General features: G+C 38.0%; 1 protein-coding gene and 1 long non-coding RNA gene across 2 annotated transcripts in view; one reads left to right on the forward strand and one right to left on the reverse strand.

Annotated features, from left to right (window-relative positions):
• The window catches only part of LOC145489638 (TBC1 domain family member 16-like), a 68,010-nt gene that overhangs the window by 18,987 nt on the left and 23,911 nt on the right, over positions 1-25,112 (reverse strand). Inside the window, exon 2 of the mRNA XM_081468656.1 lies at positions 21,081-21,229. Coding sequence (XP_081324782.1) covers positions 21,081-21,229 — 149 coding nt within the window. The remainder of the gene's footprint in view (positions 1-21,080; positions 21,230-25,112) is intronic.
• Positions 1,076-8,188, forward strand: LOC145489718 (uncharacterized). The gene is made up of 2 exons (XR_014049623.1): positions 1,076-1,981; positions 2,017-8,188. It is a non-coding gene; the product is annotated as an uncharacterized LOC145489718 (long non-coding RNA).

Below are 25,112 nucleotides of genomic sequence, written 5' to 3' on the forward strand. Positions count from 1 at the left end.
ACTGCATAGAATATACAGAAGAAATGCAGCGTGAACAACAAAATTAAAAGATAAAGCAATTTGAATTTTTTTGCTCGAAGTAAGCTTATTTAAAACTACAAATTAAATCACAGGTTTCGAACTTCCAATATGAGCACTGCCAGAATTTCAATGTGTACATAAAAAAATAATGCAATATAGAAACAATGAAGCAAAAACTTAACAAGAACTTAGGCTTACTTTGGACTCTACAAGGAGAGAAAGCGAGTGGAAACCATCAAATTCTCTAGCCAGGAAAAAAGCTTCCTGCCTGCCGAACACAATCTCACTTCCTAACTTTGTCTTGTATCAATTCTTTGACCTTGCCGGCCGTGCTGTTGTGACCAATACATGACCACAATTACAAATACCTCTCTCGCTTTCATCAACGTGTGAGCAAAAGCCCATGGGCAAAGTACTACATATTTACAAAAGCGACACGCATGAACCCAAAATCGCCCATCTCCACTTTAGAGGTCTTCCAGAAACTCATACCCAGGCTCTCCCTGTTATCGGACCAAAATGTACGACTTTGTAGTGCCCCCCTAAAACCTGCCAAACATGGGCTGAAGACTCTTTGACAAAAACAGTACTTTGTGGGGGAGGAAGGGGAAATGTTTAATCCAGGATTAATGAATAAATAAATTAGAATGGAGTGAGTGAGCACCATCGGACTGCTTGCTAAAGCTCATGAATGACGTCATCCATGAGCTAAAAGAGATCTTATCAAACCAGCTGAAAATTAAAGACCAATCTCATTACTACCAATTGTAAGCAAGGTCATGGAGTGCTGTGTTTGCAACAGTCTTTATGCCCTTGTCTCGAAGTCAATAATATATTATTCAGTGCTTTCAGTAAGTTTTGAAGTAGCAAGCTGGGAAAAAGAAGTAGGTGGCCGGGGAAAGGAGCACTGAAGGTGAGAGCCTCGGGATCTGAGGGAATGCTCCCCCAGAAAATTTGGAAATCAAGACACTCGGAAATCTCACTTCCAGCATTTTCCAAGAGGTATTTTCCCCTTAAATGGCAATGAAAATTAGGCAATAACACACTATAGCTATAGTCATTTTAACAGAATCTGCATTTTTATTATTAGTAGCAGCAGGTCCTGCCATTATCAGAATTACTGAGAAGTGCAATGCGGAAACAAAGTTCTGCTAAACAACCGTTTATCTTTAGATTTCTTTGTGAAAAAACTTTCAAGGAGGCAAACTCTGAACGCACTCTTTGTGATCAAGTGCAATGTCACGCGCAATTGTTATGTAACAGCTACACAGATTCCCTTAGGTATGTGATTGAAATGTGTTATTTTTGTTCCATACAACACCATTTATATGTTGGAATTCGTGGACAAATTTATTATTTTTCACACTTTATAATTCGTAGAGCAAATTTCTGGTTGGTAGAGCGAGTGAATAATTTTTCGTGACAGAGAGCAGTGGGAAATTTTAATTTCGCAGCAATGCCTAACACAGCAAGAGAGAGATTAAGCATGACCTTTGTTTTTTTCCTGCGAATGGCAAATTCCTCTACTGCTGTCATTAAGAGTGATTTTCTGAGAGTGTCTAGAGTCGGAAGACACTCATGAAAAATCAATTTTTCTTATATTTCGCCAAAACATACCTTTGGGTGAACTTATTCATGGAAAAATAGTTTAAAGTTCCAACGATTTATTTTACGGCCAAAATTTAAGAAAGTTCGAAATTTGCATATAGTGGCAGTTTTCGCAGCTTAAAATGTTCAGAATTTCACGCTTCTTTACGAAAACAGCGGGGGCGTAAAAACAATCCTATGAAAACAAAACTTAGCACAAATATTATTTCACTCTTATACTTTAAAATCGTGTAATAAGTTTCTTGAAGCTTTGTTTGTAGTTTTGCAACGAAGGGTATTTGTACAGCCGCCATTTGTGTCTCTCAGCAAGGAAGAAATAAAGGCCAACTTTGACTAGTATAAATGGCCTCTGGTATATATCATTTGGTCAAAATATCTACATTTTAGGAAATCTTGGTTATTGTTTTTTTCACCCGAAAAGGTGTAGCTCTGGGAATTAAAATGTTCTCCGTCAGTAAAATAAAATGTTATGGCATGTAAGCGAGTTCAAATTTATGCAAATCACAAGGTTATTCTTTGGAAGTCAACGGTTTAAAACAGGAAACAACGACTCACCGTTACTTACGTTCCTTCTGCTGCTATACAAACGATTTTAACTTCCCAGTGTCCGTGTGAGCTGTTCTGTAAAATATTTCCAGTAAAACAGCGGGCATAAACGGCCATAAAATTAGACAAGGTTGACAATGTTTATATTTGAGATGAGACACTGAGTGGCACACACAGTCCTGGCTGTTTTCATCGTCTTGCTCAGTCGAGAGTCCTTTAAAAATATGATAGAATATTTACTTCAAACCGTAGCAAATTAGTTTCTCATATCCATATGCCTCATATCGACTCATGAGTAAATAAATCAGTCCCTGTACAGTGAACAAACAACTCGACTGACCTCTGAGGTCAGGAGGTCACTTGATATGTTATTATGTTACTTTTCCCCGGTTTCTCATTACATGCGTAACGCCATATTGAACATTACGGTATTTAGTTGAATTACGGTATTCCAAATCTCTTTGACGACATTTCGATTTAAAAAGAAAATTGAAAAAGCATCATTTTGACATAATTGTTAGCTTCTAACATTTCGTTCATAGATGCATGATACCCTGACATAATTTCAACACTGGATTGATCTCTCTGATGTCGACGTGATTCATAGTTTTGTGCTTAGTAACATTTGGCACACATCTAAACGTGTGCAAAGATAAATACTCAAAAATAAGGAACCGTTTATCTGCAGGAAAACCTGGACTGCCGAAGATAATAATGTTTTAAATTCTGCATATTATTTATTCGAGTAACACAAGCTGCTTGCTTTCAGTAACGCTTCGTGTCGCTTAGCAAAAGTGACAAACTTACTGCATACGAGCCAAGTGGCCCATCAGGCCGGAGCTTATCCCGGTTTCTGTAGCATGAAGCAACTAGGAGTATTTCTACTCCCCCCTGGATGGGATGCTAGTCCATCGCAAGGTTACCCCCAGCATTAAGTTCACCGGTACCCATTTATACACCTGGGTGGAGAGAGGCACTGTGAGAGTAAAGTCTCTTGCCCAAGAACACAACACAATGTCCCCGGCCAGGGCTCAAACCCGGACCGCTCAATCCGGAGATGAGCGCACTAACCATGAGGCCACCGTGCCTCCCTATGAAAATAAAGACTTACTTACATTTGTTTCATTCTTTTATTTTTCTAATCTGAAATTTATGTTACATAGGCTTAAGATTTTCTTTCCAAATTTACCGTTCAATTTCCTATTCCGGCCATATTTGAAGACATTCCTTCTCATTTGATTACTGTAAAACTTTACAATCACATATCTTGCAGAGGTTCAATATTTGCCTGTGTCGTTGAAGGCGTCAAAAAAGTGTCAGACATTTATTACTTACTGGTTGAAGTTGTACTTTTGATAGTTTTAAGTTGTGCTTGTTAATGCAAATCAAACATGTTCACTTCCTTATAAAGTTATTGCGATATCTGTCAAGAACAGCATGACATTTTGTGTGAAAAATTAAAAAAACATTTAACACATGATCCTCAGTTACAGCAGTACAGAGTTAATCCGTTTTAATGGTAATATGGCTTTTTTAAGTATGTCCAGGTAGATTCGTTTAAGGCGAACAGGCTTGGGTGGCACTTCTAATTCCCTTTTTCCGTTCCTACTTTCTCTTCTCCAATATATGCCTGTTCGCAGGCTAGTACCTCTCAATACAATTCATGCAGATTGCATTCTACTTTCGGGAGTGTTAGCCGTCACGATCGACTTTTGAAATTATTTTTCTTGGGAGTGGGGTGGCGGTGGATTAGCGCTACTTCTAAAACCTAATCATAACAGCAAAATTGAGCGTCATAAGTGACTGAAATGACTAAAACACAGAAACCAAGGCTGTTCCGTTTTAGTTAGCAAAGGCTGATGATATACGAACAGCGAGAGCAAAGCTTAATTTTTTTCGCGTGAGATTTGCGTATTCAGCTCGTTCCTTCCGTACCTCTAAATAACGCATTCACTGCCAAGGGCATTATTCATCTCCACTTATTAGTCCGTGTAACTGACAATTTCTGGAGATCTGACCCGGATAGTCACTGCTTTAAAAACCACAGGCGGTGGTGCTATCCAGTAAGATCGTTTGCCTCCTTTGACTCACACTCGATATTTTTAATAATAAACCCCTGTAGACCATGCTGAATTTTCAAAATCAGGTTGTTTTCTACACGCTTTATCTCTGAAACGAAGTCAGTGACCCCCATTTCTTTCTTTTTTTTTTGCATTTCTGACGCAAGTAACTCATTATCTGACTGCCGTAAAAATTTTAAAAAAATCTATCGACTGGAAAATTTTCATGTGAGCGTCCTCAAATACGGCGTTACGCGTGTAATGTGAAACCGGGGAAAAGTAACATAATGACATATCAGGTGACCTCCTGACCTCAGAGGTCAGTCGAGTGGTTAATTCAATGTACGGGGACTGATTTATTTACTCATGAGTCGACATGAGGCATATGGATATGAGAAACTAATTTGCTACGGTTTGAAGCGAATATTCTATCATATTTTTAAAGGACTCTCGACTGAGCAAGACGATGAAAACAGCCAGGACTGTGTGTGCCACTCAGTGTCTCATCTCAAATATAAACATTGTCGACCTTGTCTAATTTTATAGCCGTTTATGCTCGCTGTTTTACTGGAAATATTTTACAGAACAGCTCACAAGGACACTGGGAAGTTAAAATCGTTTGTATAGCAGCAGAAGGAACGTAAGTAACGGTGAGTCGTTGTTTCCTGTTTTAAACCGTTGACTTCCAAAGAATAACCTTGTGATTTGCATAAATTTGAACTCGCTTACATGCCGTAACATTTTATTTTACTGACGGAGAACATTTTAATTCCCAGAGCTATACCTTTTCGGGTGAAAAAAACAATAACCAAGGTTTCCTAAAATGTAGATATTTTGACCAAATGATATATACCAGAGGCCATTTATACTAGTCAAAGTTGGCCTTTATTTGTTCCTTGGCAAGAGACACATATGGCGGCTGTACAAAATACCCTTCGTTACAAAGCTACAAACAAAACTTCAAGAAACTTATTACACGATTTTAAAGTATAAGAGTGAAATAATATTTGTGCCAAGTTTTGTTTTCATAGGATTGTTTTTACGCCCCCGCTGTTTTCGTAAAGAAGCGTGAAATTCTGAACATTTTAAGCCGCAAAACCCGCCATTATATGCAAATTTCCAACTTTCTCAAATTTTGGCCATAAAATAAATTGTTGGAACTTTAAACTATTTTTCCATGAATAAGTTCACCCAAAGGTATGTTTTGGCGAAATAAAAGAAAAATCGATTTTTCGTGAGTGTCTTCCGATTCTCGACACTCTCAGAAAATCACTCTTAAGCGTTTGTAAGCAAAGTGAAATGAGTAGGATTGTGTTTGAGGTGAATGTGTGATTTTTTCCTACATTACTGAAGCCAGTTTATTTAAGAATTCGATAGGAATGTCACAACACAAAAGGCAAGATTGCGTTCAGTGCTGTTTGCTGGATATAAACCTCTCCAACCTACTGAGACAAAGTACTCACCCCTGCTCGGTTCACTTCCGATTTGTGACTACCTTGGTAGTCTGCTAGGGCTTTTCTCCTTAGCAGCGTGTATGTTTCAAGGTTGTATTTTCATTCAAGGTCCAAAAATTACGTACAAATTACTACTGGTGTTTTACGTTGATTTTCATTCATTTTAAATTCAATAATACGTTGAAGCAGCAAACATGACAATTTAGCTCTTCACACCAACTTTGTAACTTGATACTTTTGTTTTCCTCGCAAAAGCATGTAATATGAAGCCCTTGTTTTCTCCAAAACACACGGAAGATGTGCTTGGTTTTTGGAGATAAATGAAAGAAAGTTAAATATCTGATGTAGTGATGAAGAAACTGTACAGAAATGATGTTGTTTTACTGAAAACACAAATTTTCTGATCACCGATGAACAAGAACTAATTTAATTATCAGATAGTCACAAAATACCACTTTCTTTTTCTGTTGCCACCTTTGTTGTTAACAATAAAACAATTCAAAATTAAGAGCAAATTCCCACAAAAATCAAACAAAATCAAATTTCTCCGTAAGGCTAGCAAATTCAAATTTGCTCATCTTTTGCATATAGCTAGCCACTAGCAAGAGTGCAAACAGGCTGTAGTTTTTTCCTTGAAATAGTTTTGTCTTTCCAAGAAAAACAACATTTTTGATTTAACCTTCAGGCTCAATTTCATGCAATTTAGCGAGTCCCAACTAGGCTGAAAATCGACCATTTCATTCGATTCGCACTTCGCAACCATTGAGCGTACAAAAGTTGTGATACAAACAGCTTATCGCAGAACTATTCCTTGTCTAACAAAGGACAATTTCAAGAATATTGGATTAATCTAATTATTTGACGGTAAACAAAACCAGAGTGTTCTCCAAATTTGAGTTAGTCAGTCGGTGAAAAGAATTGTCATTTTGACCATGTGCCATGTCTCGGAATTCCACAAGATTTTAGATTCTAACTAAACTAGGATAGGTCTTTCAATATATGTAAAGTTTAGTTTGGGCAAATGATTAGGCACTCGTCAAAAAATTATTCAAAATCGTTCACAAGAGACACAAAATCATGCCAGCAGCTACCGAGTGCGTGACCAAAACTATCATCAGCATATCGGCATTAAATACTTCAGTTCGAAACGTCAGCATTGCCAAGCAGTACAAATGACACACACATAAAAATAACATGTTCACCTACTTCGGTTTGTAATATTCTGAATCTTGCAAACTGATTCTTTCCCTGTATTTCTTGTCAGTACTCATATCCGACTTTGAAGGAAAACCATTATTGGATGTATCATTCTATCTGTGTTATTTGTGTCATTTGATTAAGCCAGTAGTAACTGCTAAATCGTTATTCCACATGTGACTTTTGAGTTTCCATTTTGAAGACGTTTGAAAGGCCTCCATTTTGACTGAAGATGTTTATCCAATTATCCAAGACCGGTGCGTTAACAACATATTTTACATGGGGGTGAGGGTCGGGATTTCAAGGCTTTAAACAGAGTTACATTTTTTTGTTTGAATTTTAAGCCACAAAGACCTTGTTAGTGTGTAGCATTTTATCGCTTTACCTAAGAAAGGAGGCCCTGAATTGGAACTAACATTGAGATATTGGAAAAATTCTAACGCTTTTTCTTTTGGAAATAATCCCCACTCTACCCCTACCCTGTGTGCAAAGACTTTTACTGGACAATATGCAAATAAGAGACGTGGAGTGATCAACGATGGCAGCTTATTTGTTATTACTAATTACTGGGGATTTCTGCCTTAAAGAAGGTTCAATGATTATACCAAACAACAAAACGGAAAATGTAGGAACATTTACACAGGAACTTGGTAATAATGAGCGATTTGGGGATTCAAATTCACCAGACGAATGTGTACAGGTTATGCAAAGCTAATGGAACACCGTTAAAATAGCATGATGGGAATGTTGTTCGATAGTCAAGACATGATAACCCAGCGAAGGTAAACATATTTATACCGTTTAATGCTTTAAGTCGTGCTGATATTCCTGTGATATTTCAAATTGAAGTGATTTAATGACAAAAGCAACGGTAGCACTTTTGGTCACGCATTCGACTGCTGGCATTATTTTAATTTGGTTGTGTTTGATTTGAATAATTTTTTGACGAGTGCCTAATCATTTGCCCAAACTAAACTTTACATATATTGAAAGACCTATCCTTTTATAGTTAGAATCTAAAATCTTTTGGAATTCAGAGACATAGCACATGGTCAAAATGACAATTCTTTTCACCGACTGACGAACTCATCGTTGGAGAACACTTTGGTTTTGTTTACCACCAAATGGTTGGATTAATCCAATATTCTTAAAACTGGGCTTTTTTGGACAAGGAATAGTTCTGCATTAAGTTGGTTGTATTATAACTTTTTTGTGCTCAATAGTTGCAAAATGCGAATCAAATGAAAATGATCGATTTTCAGCCCAGTTTGAACTTGTTAGATTGATGTCTGGACGTGATATTTGAAGAAAAAAACTACATAGCATTTTTACATGTACTAAGGCCTACTTATATGCAACAGTAGGGCAAATTTGATTTTTCAAGCCTTACCGAACAATTTTCGATTTTTGTGTACATTTGCTCTTAACACACAATGATATTAATGGCTGAGAAGTGTTTCAATGAAAATTATTGAAGATAAACAGTGCCACTTGGCCAACACGAATGAGTCTCCTCAAAGACTGATTAAATTAATTTGCACTTTCATTAGGTGCCACAGAGTCTGCAGCAATATTTGAGCACTTTCTGGTTTCTTTTGTCACAAATTTACAATTTGCAGAGTATTAAAGCCACTAACTTGGGAACTCTTTGGTCTCTCTTACCGACACAATTAAGGCAAGAAATAAACGAGCCGTTAAGGAGAAGCAGTACATTTGAACCCTGACAAATAAACTATTGTAGATTGAAAACAGCAGATGATATTTGTTGAACCGACCTGTGTGTAATTCTAAAAGCTACACAGCCACAGTAACGTTTCACTTTTGCAATACCCAAAAAATAACTGCTGTCCATGGTCACATGACACAACATATAAAATACCGCATGGAAAGATAGTGTATAACACTAATGATGCTAGAACGCATGCGTCTCACATGTTGAGTTCTACCATACGGAAAACCACTCAACATTTGTGCGCAATTCCGTATCCAATGTATCCTCTAGCTAATATAGAAGCCAAGAACGCTAACTAATCTACACATACGTTGAGAGCAAATTAGCTTTGTTCTAAAGAGAATGGTACCACAAAGAGAGCAAGGGGTTACCTGAAACAAATGTATAGCTTTGCGATGTTCACACCCAACTGACGGCAATGGAACATGTTTTACGTGTACACATGTACCTTTCCCACCCCACCCCCACCACTTCCTTGCCTCTAGACTAATTAATTAACTGAAATTAATTAATTAAACAAACATTAAAGTTTGCACCTTAACACCATAGTGACATAGCGCCATAGCGCAATACTGCCTTAGCGGCAGGCAGCCCCCCAAAACCATCCCAATAGTGCACAAAAAATGACCAAGTGGTGGCACAAAGTAGGTGGCGGGTTGGAGTGAAGTACCCAGTGGTCTATCGCCAGTAGCCACCTTCTATTGAAACCCCTGATTATTACAATAAGGCTTTACATGCTTACACTCTTTGCAACTTGTCTGTACTCCATTCAATTAGGGAGGCACTCAACAACAAAAACAACAGATGGATATTTTGTGCCCTTGATCATGCCATACTTATTGAAAAGATGAAATTATACAGTATCGCAGGCCAGCTAATAAACTGGTGCTCTGACAAACTAAAGAACGTGTCACAAAGAGTTGTGATTGACTGCATAGCTTCTTAGCGAAGTGCACATTCTGATTGGCTAATACATTTGATCCATTTGCCCGTGGGTTGCACGCTCACGCCAGTTTGTTTATTTGTACTTTTTCTTGGCAATTTTTTTCATCGATGTCGACCCTTGTAAAAAATAATTCCTATTTTGCTACTCCTAAAATATGGAAAAAGCTAATAATTCTTCCAGAGATGAGGAATATTATTCCTGTGAGATACCAAATTTTGAGCTTAAGTTTTTTCCCCGGCCTCCACCTAAGAAATTTGCGAATTAAAGCGAGCAGGAGTTGAATCAGCTGGTTGAACAAAGGCACTCGGCACTCAGAGATGGACTGAAAAAAACAACCAACTGGTCTGTATCAACCTTTCAAGGTTAGTAATGCATTGCAGGAATTTTAGAGACAATTTTCTAGCGATATGACGACAGGAAAATTCAGCACAAGCTTTCGATGTAAACTTTTCTGGCATCAAAAGCCATTTAAATGCTTTTGGCAAACAAAACTTGAACATGAGAGCTTTAACAAATCTCTGTCTGTGAAGTCTTACATACGAAATCCTTCTGTTCCAAAAATGTTAAAGGTAATAGTTTTTCTGAACTTTAATAACAGAAGTTTTATCAATATTGGTAGCCTCTTATGAATTATTTCAGTTCCTGGGTTTTAGTTTTGCTTGGACACCCGTTGCTCAATTGTGAATTGAACTCTTAAAGAAACAGTCACTCAAAGGAAAGACTGCATAGTGCACAAATATAAGCTTACATTTCTTACATTTTCCTTTAGGCCTCAGCTTTCTGTTCATTTAAGCTTATTTTACCAAATAACGAAGGTGACAGAGATTATTTTTAAAAGCCATTCATGTGTTCAAATTCAGCCTTAGATGTACAACTCATCAAATTTACAACGAAATGGAGAGGAAAACGTAACCCACAAACCTGCTATGGAATAAGAGCATCTCAAACAGCTCAAAGCCAGGGCTGTTTGTTCACTTTCCTCTCCACTCTTACTTTTAAGAAATGTCTGGTTCCATATTGTTCTTTTCTTTTGCCGAAAGAGGCCATGAAGGACAGAGCTCGACCACTAAAAGATAGCTTGAACCATGTACAGTTTGTTTTCAATTCTTCGTAAAATTAAACTGATCTAAATTTAAGCTCAACCAATTTTTGAGAAATGCTTTTACCAACTACAATGTTCGTTTGTTGTCAGCTTGATATTTAGGTTAAGTGAGCAGTTTGAAATTGCTTGTTTACCAAAGAAAATACTAACTTAACTCACCGTGATCCAAGAAAAATTTTGATGTGTTGCTTTGTCAGATTTTTGAATGAACATTTTTGTGTGGTTTAACGTGCTTTTGACTTCATGTAAGTCGGACGAGATTCAATACATACTTTTTCAGCACTAGGAATTCTTTTTCAGAGCCAACATTTCTCCGGTCAGCGGGTTTAATGATTGCTTTATGGCTACTTTAAAAGCATCACGTTTCGACTCAGAATGAAGGAAAAGACTTCTTAGCTACTTCAATTTTTCAAAATTTCCTAAGGGGCTGAGGGCATGCTTTTGAGCGCTGAAGTTGCTAAGCTCCTAGGGGATGTGGGGGCATGTTTCCCCCTCCCCCCCCCCCCCCGGGAAATTTTGAAATTTAGACGCTTGGAATTGCTATTTTCAGCCATTCTCCAGTCAGTATTTGGATCTAAAGTACAATTGAACCTATGACTATTTTTACCAAGTTTATGTTTAACAACTGTTGTTTAACTCAAAATCTCAACGGCCTCAGTCAGATAATCTCTCCTATCTATAATCTTCCTTTGAATTTGGGATAACCCTTATCTTCTGCTGAAGACGAGAAGACCTTTGCAGCTTTCCCCTGTCTCTCCTTTCCTTCCATAATGCCATTTGCTGATAATACAGCTTCATAATCTTTTACTGGTGACCCACTAATAAAAATATGAAGCAGACGGTCGAAGATCTCTTTCCTTTCAGTTGTCCTTTTTCCTTAAGCGTGTTTTCAGGCATTTTAGAGCCCTGCTCACTCAGTTGAGAGTGAGAAAAAATACTCGGCAATGACGGACTCGATTTATTCGACAAGGACGTTTTAGCATATATAAGGAAGCCTGTGTTTCCCGACCCCTTGACATCGCGCACGAGAGAGGAAAACACATTTAAAACTCTGGAAATGCGTCTTCACTTCAACTCAAACGTTTAAAACGATCACTGCATTCTCAGTTCCGAAATTCATTCTGGGTCTATCTTGCTACTGGTGTCGCTTTCTCTATTTCGCCGGAGTAGTCTGCCGTTCATCGCCAATTCATAGCTCTCATGTCACCGTTTCAAGGCCATGTCGCTTGTCGGAATTTACCCCTAACAGGGTCTCTTTAGTATAGCATATATTACACGTAAGAAACCGGAAATGTGTAACGATTGCTGCTCTGCAGTTCGTTCACAAATCGATGGGACTGTCCAACAAAGGATATGCATTGATCGTTCGCTCAGTTCATGTCACACAAACATCAAATGTTCATAGTGACCCGGAGCATCCAATCGATGGAATCGATAATCGATGACAATCAATATCAATCGATACCAATCGATATCATTTAATCAATTGATATTGATAATCGATGACCAATCGATGGTGAAGATTCGTGTGGTCATTGATTGTTATCGATTATCAATACCAATCGCTAGATAAATTGGTATTGATTGGTATCGACTGGTTGCAGATTGACGGAACCGGAATCGATGCATATAAAACACAACTTTGTACGTAGTAATTGTAAACACATCTCATTTAATGTTAACAGGAGAACAACACAGAAATATCTGCATGTAGTGGCCAAAAAGGATCCACAAGCTCGGACTGTAGGTGGCCAAGCTGTCCACGATGGTTGACAACTTTAAACATGTTTTCCCGTTCTCCCCTATTCTCGTTTGCAGTTAACACTTTACCGACATTCACCTCAAAACGGCAATGATGATGGTAGAGCCTCTACCAAGACGTCTTGCGTAGACATTATGACACAGAATGGCAATGATGGGCAAGTGTGTAATTCGAGTACATGTGCAACAGGTTATATTCTTTGCATTGAGAAGACTGGGTCGGAATTTGTTTTACCAATTTCATCCCCAGGGCTTCCTAAAAATGGCCGATGATTGGACAGGTAGCGTGCGTGACGTCTGTTCGAGGTTGCTGAGCCAATCTATAGCAATCGATGAACGGTTTTTGTGTGGTTATCGATTGGTCATCGATTGGCTGATGCCAAGCAATACCAATTAGCTAATTTTATCGACTGATATTGATTGATCGATTGAATTTCTGATCATCGGTTTCCATCGATTGGTTACTCCGGGTAGTGATAAAATTATTAGGCACTGAATTTACGTCATCTCAGAACACAATTTTTAGTAACCACAATTTACAAAGGAAAGGAAATAGTTCATAGAAATAGCCAAGTAAGGTGTTATATCTCCATAAACTACAGTACAGCTTGAAAATAATGCACACGCAAGAACTCGTTTTTGCGTCCATAAGCCAGCAACTTCTTGCGGCTTCTTGCAGGTCGCTTGCGCTTGGATCCTGCAAGATGCAAGAACTTCTTTGCGAGAACTTCTTTGCGGTAGCATCGTAGCATGCGAAGATCCGTATCAAGACGGCACTCACTAAGGTGCCAGGAAAGGTTGAATTCATATTTTTCAGCGCTGGCACTTACCGTAAGGAGTATTAAAGCGTCAAGTTCTGAACTCTTGACAGGGGATACTCTAAAGCTCATGAGCCGACCTTAATTTGAATTTGGACCGACCCAAATTATGAAACGTACGCTTGTTAATTCAGACCTTTCAAACGGCCTAAGAAATGTTTCAAACGGATGATGGCAACCATTTGAACGGCTGAAGAAAAAGTAAGGCCTGGTTTAAACGTTGCATTTTACATGCACTGACTCTAATTGCTGAATTAACTACAAATGCGACGTTTAAATCAATTAAATGCGACATATTTCAATTAAAATAATGCGAGTTCAGTTGAATATTCGACTGATCCAGTTGAATATACGACTGAAGTTCAACAGTTGATTTAAACGCCACATTTTACATTATATTTTACCCATAACTCCACAGTTTTGTGCTGCATGACGTGCGCAGGACGAGCTGAAGGGAATTTTTGGAGGCAGTTGCAGCAGGAGATCGATGTATCATGTAGAAGGAAGGCTGTTGAAGATGCCAGTATGCGTGGTTCTTGCTTCACTCCGATCGTGCATTGTAGTTATGCAAAACCAGTTAAGCTTAAAGTGCATCTAACCCCCAAAATTTTTTTCGCTAAAACGAATCCACTTGTTATTTGAAGCATTTGGGCTAAAAAGTTTTTGAATTTGGTTGAATCCTCGATTTTCTGTGCCCTTTCAAAGTCGCACCCGAAGTGTAACACGACCGCATTTGAGGGAGTCTGGGGCGGTGGTTGCTGATGACGTCTTCCCAGGAACCAAACACAATGGTGCCACAGTCAGCTCTCTGTATTTGCTCGAGAAAATGGAAAACAAAACTAATCGTTCCAATATATTTTGGGACTAAAACGTCCAAGTTTTGTTTCAGAATCATTTCTTTTTCGTCGCTGGAGTCAGAGTTAGGTTTCAATTTGGAAGACACCGAAATAAACTTTGATGGAGCACGTTCGACAACTGTGAACTTACTGCTTAGAGCTTTGAGAACAATTTGTAATATTTCAAGCGATACGGGAAGACTTCTTTGCGGACGTGCTGCCTGTATATTAGGAATGGAAAGCTATTTACGAAGTGGAGGAGCAGGCAAACGAAAAGCAGGAAAGAAAACTCAAGGACTGCTTTGGATGGTAATTTCGTCACCTAAACACAAGACTCCCCCGCGTGTTTATGGCCCGTCTACATTTGTCCTTAGTGAGAATGTGTTTTGTCAAGGTATGGTTGTTCTATTAAATCCAGTTTGTGTTTTACTTTCTGGAATGCTTCATGTTTATAGGAGCGACATAAGTGTTGCAGTTTTCGAGACTTGATGACCTCCAAAACACTGGGTTCAATCCATTGAAAATCGTAAAATTGTTTGGACCTGTATTTTTAAAGCTGCGAGAAGCAAGACGGAAGGAAACATTTCATACAATTACCAATTTCACAGTGTCACACGTTTTAAGTCGTAACTCCAAATAACCAGTGTAAATTTTTTTCCAAGTTTGCAGTGAAATTCATCGGATAAACGAAAAGGATGTGTTCCCTGAGCGGTCCGCAGATAATGTTACGAGGTCATATTTTCGACACTAATGTAGAGAATGTTTGTTGCACTGCTGATTTCCAAACCTTTAAAAAAACTCTGTGAGTGTGACAGTTTTGTTATCATGTAATTCTAAAGGATTAATCTTCGACTTTTATCTAAATCGAAAGAGAAATAAGTGCTGGTTGGCGGCGTACAATTGCGACCTATTTACACATCAGTATATTTGGTCATAACGTTTCTTGATTGATCACACAACTTTGCCAGCTATGTTATAAATACTGCGGGACTGGAAGATATAGGTTGTCGGTAGTATTTCGACAAATTTCTGGTTGGTTTTAAACAGAAAATTTTGAAAATAGCGTTAGAAAGTCTGCGGAACAAATTCCAGTTTGAGTTCTTCAATGGTTCTCACAGACTCAGTTCGCTTGTTTCGGTTCGACAAAATCAACCATCGTTTATGTCTTTATTGTTCCATTGACCGATCATCGCCAGTAAATTGAACAGTATATCTTTTTTTAGATCTGGTATATTGCTGCAACAGTCGATAGCACTTCTGGAAGGCATTTCTGCGCACTTTTCGAATGTGTATTGCACCATCCTGAAGGAAGTGAGAGGACGTGAGATATTCGACCTTCCTGGGTAGACATCACAACAGCTGCTGGACCCATTCTCCTCAAACTAGGTCATGAAACAAAATAGCGGTGTTTTGGGGCTATTTTCGAGATTTCGTCAGGGCACAGAAAATCGAGGATTTAACCGAATCCAAAAATTTTTTCGCTGAAGTATTTCAAATAACATGCAGATTCGTTTTAGCGAAAAAAATTTTGGGGTTAGGTGCACTTTAATTTTCAGCCTTCAAGAAAAAAACCGCTCTGTGCTACATGACATGCGGAGTAGGACAGTAATATGGTGATTGTTGAGTATAATAGTGTGTGCAATGGTTCTTACTTCTCTTCAGCAAAGTTATGCAGAAGATGGAGAATGAAGTCTGTGAACTTGAATTTGATCAGGAGAGTGAAACAAAAATCAGAGTTTAAGAGGTAATGCACTGCCATCTGCATTATAAATTGCCCCATTCTGTTTCCTCAAATGGTGTTTGCAAGGTATGAATGATCTGAACGCAAAATGTGCTCCTTATCATTGTCAACCGCACTCAGGTGGGAAACTTGGAGCGGTGTCAGCTGGGAATGAACACGTCACTCGCGCTCAGCAATTTTATTTGGCAAAAAATGTGACGTTTAAATCAAATCAGCCAAACTTATTCATTCGAGTCAACGAAAATTGGTATTTGATTCGGTGCATGTAAAATGCGACGTTTAAACCTGGCCTGATGAACGGATGCGCGTTTGATGAAACTTCAAATTCTTTGATCGGTATGAGCTGCTGTTTACATGTTCTACAAAGTATTTATATCTATCAAAACGTAAACAAATATAGCCGAAGAAGAAATTGACAACAGACAAACAAATCGTCGACCTTACTACGTATACAGCTACCGTTACACAAGAGGTCTTGGGAAGTTTCTTAATGATGTGACTAATATTAAATTCTAAAGTGTACGCCATAAAAAGTCTAAACCCTGTTGAAGTCATGCTTGGAGAGAGGTTTCATCCGCGAATAAATCATTCGGTGGATTCTATCACTGACAGTGGGAAGATTTTTGGTCACGTGCTAAGCAACCTGTGAATCGAGGGTGTTTACAGATTGAGACAGAGATAAGGCTTTTGGCTTTTTGCTGGTTTATAATTATTTTCATCAGTTTGGTAACAGTACATTTTTATTGGTTGGTTCTGAATTAGATACTGGGCTCACTATGTTTTGTTCTTCGGCGACATGGAGGAAATTTTACTGTTTACAATTATTATTACGATGTGTCCTGGAGTCCCAGACCCGCGGTGTGGTAGTGGCGCGAAATGAATGAGTTTATTTGAAATGGCTTTTTCTGTTCAGAATGGCCCCTGTGTCAAAGGTTAAAGAAACAACATATTTACTCAATGTTATCCTTTTTTTCCTTTTTATGCTAACGTTCAAGCTAACGTGACATGTGGCATGTACTATTACATAACGACCGAATTTGACCACGTGAAACATGACTCTCGCCTTGCATCATATGGAGGTGTTGTGTTACAACGGTTTGAATTCATTAAGGTTTGTATGGGAATGCAATGGCTTTGCTTGAAAAGCCAATTATTCTTATAGTTTGTGAATAAAATCTACTTACCCTGTCGCTGTGTTGTATTCTTTGTTGTTTGCCAGCTCCTTGGGCCGATCTAACGTGATTTCGGCGAGTTATCATTCTGTGGGTTTCCACTACTAAAAGAAAGACAAGGCCGGACACTGATTTCCGGAGTGCCCGCCGCTTGAAGCAAATAAATCCACTGAAAATAACCCTGCTGGCTCAGTGCCTCCGTAGAATCGAAGAAGAGATGTTGAAGTTCCATGTCAGTTCACTCGCTATCATTGCGAAGGTGTTGTAGAGGGAATCGCATGGCGAGTGAACTGACATGGAACTTCAACATCTCTTCTTTGATTCTACGGAGGAATTGAGCCGGCAGGGTTATTTTCAGTGGATTTATTCGCTTCGAGCGGCGGGCACTCCGGAAATCAGTGTCTGGCCTTGTCTTTCTTTTAGTAGTGGAAACCCACAGAACGATAACTCACCGAAATCGCGTTAGATCGGCCCGAGGAGCTGGCAAACAACAAAGAATACAACACAGCGACAGGGTAAGTAGATTTTATTCACAAACTATAAGAATAATTGGCTTTTCAAGCAAAGCCGTTGCATTCCCATACAAACCTTTATGAATTCAAACCATGGTAACACAACACCTCCATATGCTGCAAGGCGAGAGTCATGTTTCGCGTGGTCAAATTCGGTCGTTATGTAATAGTACATGCCATATGTCACGTTAGCCTGAACGTTCGCATAAAAAGGAAAAAAAAAAGGATAACATTGAGAGCTTGGGCTGCCTGTGATTTACTGGGAAGTAGCTTCCAAGTGTAACTCAGATTTTAAAACAAGCAAGTTTCTCAGTCGGCAGAAAAAGTACAGGACTATGCATGCATTACAAAAGCATGACTTTTTCATGCATCAGTAATGTTTGAAACTTTATGCAAATTCAAGGCGTCACAACAACATGCCTGTTATCTTATTCAAGCTCAGTGCATGCTGTCTAAGACTTCATTCAATGGGATTCTCTTCGAAATAACTAAACTCCAGAATACCTCACCACTTATTTGTATCTCATTGAATAAGAATAGCAACTATTGCTATATACCTCGTTAAGGAATGCACAAGGCAAACTCGTGAGATTTCGGTGTTAAGAAATGCGAAAATCTCCAATTCTAAGACTGGTAAATTCAGTTTTTCACAAACTGGCCTGTATTCGCAGACTTTGCAGGCTACAAAGTTGGCGAAGAAATTGTTGACATAGGCGGCGTTGCTGAGTTGACTTAGTAATTGCGATCACGGCTTACTAGTAACATGTAGACCAGGTGTGAAAATTCTACCTGTAGTTTCATGAGCACTACATTCTGATTAACAACTGTATGAATCACGTTTAGGGTTGCAAACAAACCTTTCTTTAAGATCTATACAACCACAAGAATTGATACAACTGTAAATCATATTTGTAAACACGAGCGATTGTCGCCGATGATTCACATACCTTCAACTCAGGGTTCTCCCTTGTTTTCCGTACAACAGGTAAAAGGGCATTTTAAAGCAGTAAAGCAATCAGTTGAAACGCAGCCTTGTTTATTAGGTCTGCTCTGTACATTACATGGAATTGAAATTTGCCCCATTCTTGTCAACTTCAGCGCCGACCTTAAATGAAACCTTTACAGATACAAGTTTTACCCTCATTACTAGGTAGTTTGTGTGAGTATTAAATACAATACAAAAGAGTAATGTTTGTCAGAACGTTCCTTAATTGTGATTTTCCCATTGTTCCTGTCAGCTTGTTTCAGCAGTAGGACTTAAGAGCTACCATAGAAAGCAAAACTGGTTTTTTCTTAGCCGTTTTTTTTTTCTTTTTTTCAGACACTTGGTCAACCTCTCAATACATGAATCATCAATAACTTGCTCAATTTTCTACCTTGTCCCCCCCTTATTGAATTGTTCACCAGAAGAACATTTCAAAAAAGGAAAGGAACTAATAAAAACATATTTTTTCAAAAGACCTCCATCTAATATGCATTAAGTTTACTAATTTTACACCTTTGGCTTTAGATGTCAAATGAAATCAAACAGCATTTTCATTTTTAAGTGTTTTATTCTTTGTCTTAATTCTCTTGCCCTAAAGTCACAGAAAAGTAGGCAAAAGCCACTTCCGGGGTATCCTCGCTGTGCTTACATGAGGTATCACTACAAAATCAGCGGTCATCCCTCAAAACCAAACGAAATCGCTGCATATTCGTTTTCATTCACATTCTGGAAAGGTTTTATTGTCAAGGATTCTCTCAAAACGTCGTCTGAAAATAGATTTTAATAAACACTTTTGACCTGAATGTGGAGCATTTCGTGACGAAGATGAAGTTTTCGATCACCACATGTGAATGTTGGTCAATTTAGCAACACCAGTTTTCTAAAGCCGATAGTTAAGTTGGAAGTTCATGGAACTGATTTCTCCCACATTGCTTGCAAATCAAATACTTGTAATGTTTAAAGTGCCTATGAAGTAAAAAATAATTGCTGCTTATTTGAAAGGCTTATCAAAGTTAAGAAGAATGGCGTTTCCCTTTTTAGAATATCTTCTTTCGTTCTAGAGATATTTACGTTTTGTATTATGCAAATGAGGAAAGTGATGATGTCATAGGTGGTTCCACTTGAACAGTAAAACACTGAATCAAGAATATCTCTAGAAATATTGGAGCAGTGTTCTTCAAACTTGGCACCACAAATGTGCATCACAAAAGAAACAGAATGACACCTTCTGTATTGTTGCCATGGCAACACTTTTGGCTCCAGTCTCTTTCTGTAAAAAACCAAATATGCCAATTTGCAACCCTTCAAAAAGGGACAGAGGGTTTTGCTGGGAACACACATGATTCCCATATTGTCTTAACTCTCCCCATTACATTGTTGGGAGTGGATGATCCTTGTTTAAGATGAAATCTGGTAATGTTAGTTTTAATTAAAACAGGACCAGCGGCATAATTGTTGTCATGGCGACAGCACGACGGGTGTCATTTTGTTTCTTTTGTGATGTACATTTCTGGTGCCAAGTTTAAAGAACACTGCTTCAATATTTCTAGAGATATTCTTGATTGAGTGTTGCACTGCTTTAGTGGAACCACCTATGACGTCATCACTTATAATACAAAAACATGAATATCTCTAAAACAAAAAAAGATATTCCAAAATGGAAAACACCATTCTTCTTTACTTTGAAAAGCCTTTCAAATCAGCAGCAATTATTGTTTACTTCATAGGCACTTTAAAATTACTACATAAACAACTCTGATGCACGTGCGAAGAAATGACATCTGCCTGGCAAAAATTCGCGGCTCTTGTCTCAAAGTTCAAAACCATAGATAGTACTTACAAACCATAGCCTGCGCAGTTTATCTTTTAATCTGTTTATTTATTCTTTTACAAGGATAACATACCGATTACGTCGGTGAAACAACTGTATTTTTTTTTCTTTTACCTGTTGAATTTTCAAGAATTCCAAGGGATTTTAGGCGGTAATGAGTGTTGCTACAGGCGATAAATTTTACCGGTTACCGCCTGAAAAGGAGAACACTGTCAACTTTTATCGTGTTCATGTATTTACAAAAACTAAACGTGAAGCAAGTCTGACTTTCAAGAGTAAAAAAAGGTTTGGCTAATGTATATGAAACAATATTGATGGACGCTTGTGAATTTATAATACACACATGTACACACGCATCGCCGATGAGAATGAAAATCGTGTACTGCACTAATCAATATGATACGATACAGATGTCTTAATACACAAAACAGTTTCGAATACCAACGAATGTGTAGCTTTGGTACTTCTAGTGCACTCGTGAGACAGTGGTAACTTACTTTTGAGCGGTACTGTAGTGGTAATCACAAAGATGCACCCTGTTTATTTTGTTTTTTAGGTTCATTACATTAGTGAAATAAAAATATTACTAATCGTGATGATTGAGAGCACTTGACTAAGAAACTTTTAAATTGATCTATTGAAACAAAGTTGTTGTCAGCATGGGTTGGGTCTACATTCAAGTAAAAAGAAATAAAAAAAGAGGAATATATATATATTTCAATTTCATTAGCTTTTAATCAAACAAATTCTACATGTACCTGGAGTAATGTATTTTCTGGTATTCCTTTTCTTTGTCCTTTCGCAGTAGTTCTCTTTGTTGACTTGTAGAACCAAACGGAAAGTAAAGTAACAAAAATTTCCAAGCTTCTCTCCTAACTTCGGGACTCAGACCACCAAAAAATGTTGCCTACAAACAACAAGCAATAACAAATTATTGTTTAATCTACTGTAAAATGCCCTGTTTATCCAATACATGTCACATTAAATTATTAATTTGTCTCTGACATTTACACTGCAGTGCTGTTTATATATAATTATACTAAGGAGTGTCAATGCAGAGCAGGGTTGTTCCCACACAGAACTCACGATCATCAGTAACAAACTGGTTTATTTAACTTCTCGGATTACAGCAATCGGCAGCACTAAGCTTCGTTACACTTTCAGAGCCCTCTTGCAGACGAAACTCACCCTCTTATATTAGACATGTTAGTACACCTGGAGTTTCCAGAAACTTCTCAAAAGAATTAATTGTAGCATTATTACAAGGTTTCTAAATTACAATATTACATAAGAAATAGAACATTCCAGAAGGTTCTAGGTCACACCTGATTGACCTCCAGTTCGAGAATGTAAAAGTTACGTGAGATTTTAATAAAAACATCAAGGCGTAATTTTTGCAAAGGATTGGAAGGAAGTATATTCTTCCCCATGTGGTTTCCAAAATGTTGAACTTGTGCAGATAAAAAACAAAATATGAATGGTACCTGCACTTAAATCTGTGATTTTTTAGATGACATTAACACTTGATGAGAGGGAACTCTGCTTCAAACTATAAAACAGATGCCTGGTTAAAAATCAAAATTTTGCTTGCTGTTGTGGCAATTTACACACAAAAACATCATGAAGAGCACAATACCTTTTTCATAAGTGATTGCAGCTGGTTTACTTCTACACATCTGGTTTTAAGACGTTACGGTAATCAAACGATAAAAATTTTGAAAACTAAGTTGGTTCTCAGTATCATGGCAGGTGCCTTTGACCTACTCACTTCTGCATTTCTGTAATTTTACTTATGACTCTGAAAGCATCAGATGAGTCTTCTAACTGTTTTTCTGATTGCTTTGCCACAAGAGTGTTTTGACTGGATATTATGGACTGATAAGTTCCCGAGAGCTTTCACCCCTGCTCCCACTGATCGAAGAGAGCACATGGAAAACAGTGCATCTTAATTCTTCCATTCGCGTATAACAACAATTCCTTGCGTCTTTGGTCTTACTATTGACCACAATTCCTCGCGTTGTGCATGAAAAGTGGTTGAATGCCCCTATAGAATGCTCAAAAATACTCAAGTTAAGAGACGTTTTCGCATTTTATATGATCGTAAGTTTACGCTTTTTACACAACACAACACAACAACATCTACTTCGCCGAAAGAGAAAAAAACCTCTCTGACACATTGAAAGTTTGATTTAATTAAATTGCACTTTAACTTGGTGCCACGCAGTGTTCAAAGAAGATTTGAAAGTTTTCATACTTTTTACCTTTAAAAATATCGGACTGTAAAGCATGTCATAAAATGCCCATCAAATAAAAATAAACTGCTACTGCAGAGACATGAAAACCGTTCAGAAATGAAAGCTTTTTTTTTTTTTTTTAATATCCTGGGAACAAAAGCTGATAACTTGTCAGCTCTGATTAAATTTACTTCCATATAAAAAACAAAAGTGTTAAGTTACCATTTGTAACTAAAGATAGCAAATATCTCATGGGAAAGAGTGGTGACGATTCATCCACTCTAATTGAATTTACTCCCTTGTGAACAAGATCTGTTAGATCTTATAACCGCGCTTTAAAAATGAAACGGTTTGCTTAGCACTACCGTCGGAACGTAGTGCACATTCCAAAGCAGTCATTGATGATTCTTTTCTTACTGTAGACATCACATCACTTGATCAACACAAACTGTATTATTGCACCATCAGTGGTAGCCGTTGACAAATCTCCGATGACGTAATGGTCTTAATCAAGAACTTTCTTCGGGATATGTATGGGCATGAACGATATGAACGACACAATAATAACACTATTAACAACAGCTTTCTTTCTTAAAAGTCATGATTAAATTTAATTGGTGTTTTCCACGAGTAAAGGGCTAGCAAAGTAGTCACACAAGTCATATAAAAAAACCCTATCCCGACCGATGTATCGATTTTGGTCACTCCAGTGACCACAGATTGAAAACGTGACAGAAAATTGGCGTTACTTTTGATTCTCACCAAATTTGTCATATCCCCCCCTCGGGAGAATTTTGTTAAGTTAGCTAATTTAGTATGCAAGCCACCGTAATGGCAGTCGCCACGGCAAAATGTAATATGGGACCAGTTGGTGGCTTCTAAGGCTGAATTTATCCAGAAGTAAGCTGTATTTTCGTTTCCGTGCCAAAAGCCACGTGGTGAAATATTATCGGTTTGTTCTGCTGTCTTGTTCTGTTTTTTCTCTTAGTCATTTTTGTAGCCCGCCGAGGCCATTCTTTCATCTAAATGAGTTGAAAAAAGTTCGAAAAAGATGTTCCCATTCAAGTTTAAGCTCTCAGGCGATAATTCCGGAGTTTTTTGGCCGAAACGTCGGCTTTGTTATGTTCGTGTTTTTCGGTTGCTATGGGTGACTGTTGCTCCCTTTGTTAGGTCAAGTCTGGGGAGTGAGGTCACAAAAAAATTCTAATTAATTCTGGTTTTGTTCGATTTCGCTGAAATTTTAGCACGATAAAGCTGGATTGTTAAGGAATAGATTTACTGTCTGCCGATGTGTGGTAGCTATTAACGCTAAAGTGATATATCGCTTCGATGTCAGGGTTTTGAAGAGATTTTTTTGCAATGTGTAGGTTCGGCGTGATTTTGAAATCTGAGATTTCTGTTGACCCTGAAGAAACAAGGTTTGGCGAGTAAACATTACAGATTGCGTAATTCTAAGTTGGCCGAGTGGAGATCTGTGTCTGGTCTCCGACAAAAAAAAAATTTAAGAAAATAAACCAAGGGTAAACCATGAACCACGCTCGGCCCGTGGCCGCGCGGTTAAAAACAAGAGTTTCAAATTACCCTTTGTAACTAAAAAGTAAAAGTATCTCGTTATATTTGTATGCAACAAGAACAAAACAATCATCACGTGCACTTACTATTGTAAATGTTAGAACTGTTTCAAATCTAAATAGTCTTGTCTCCTCTAAAACATGTCCTAAGAACTAGAAGCGACGATTCGTGACCTCTAATTGAATTTACTCCTTGTGAAAAACAAAAGTATCAAGTTACCTTTGTAACTAAAAATAAAAATATCTCGTTGCATTTGCATACTACTAATGCCAGTTAATGCTAACCCAGGATTAAAAATTAACCAAATTATAACTTTCTCTTCTATACAAATGTTTTTTGCTGCAAAACAGAAGGCCAAACAATATACAGAAAACCTCAACGCAAAGTTACAAAACTCAAATCAAAAATCTACCTTTTCCTGTTAGCTTAATTTAGCTCTGAACAACCCAGCCCAGGAGCTACACTTTTAGGCTGGCCTAAATCTATACATTTCATCAGGAATCTCCATCATGACATTTTGCCGTGCTTTTTGACAGCTGTGTCCAACCAAAATACAAATTTTCCGAAGATGATGTACTGTTGCCTTGTAACATTGCTTATGGCCTTTTTAAAACTAGTGAGACAATCTCAGATAGTGCAGAGCGCAATTGATAGCTCTGATACAGTAGTCCCATAAGTACTCACCCCTGCTCGGTTCACTTCCGGTTTGTGTCTACCTTGGTAGTCTGCTACAGCTTTTCCCCTTTGCAGTGTGTATGTTTCAAGGTTGTATTTTCATTCAAGGTCCAAACATTACGCACAAATTAATTACTACTGGTGCTTTAAGTTGATTTTCGTTCATTTTCAATTCAATAATACACTGAAGCAGCAAACGTGACAATTTAGCTCTTCAGACCAACTTTGTAACTTGATACTTTTGTTTTCCTCGCAAAGCCATGTAATATGAAACCCCTGTTTTCTCCAAAACATACGGAAGATGTCCTT

This window comes from Orbicella franksi, chromosome 6 (assembly GCF_964199315.1).
Source record: "Orbicella franksi chromosome 6, jaOrbFran1.1, whole genome shotgun sequence".
Lineage (NCBI taxonomy): Eukaryota > Metazoa > Cnidaria > Anthozoa > Scleractinia > Merulinidae > Orbicella > Orbicella franksi.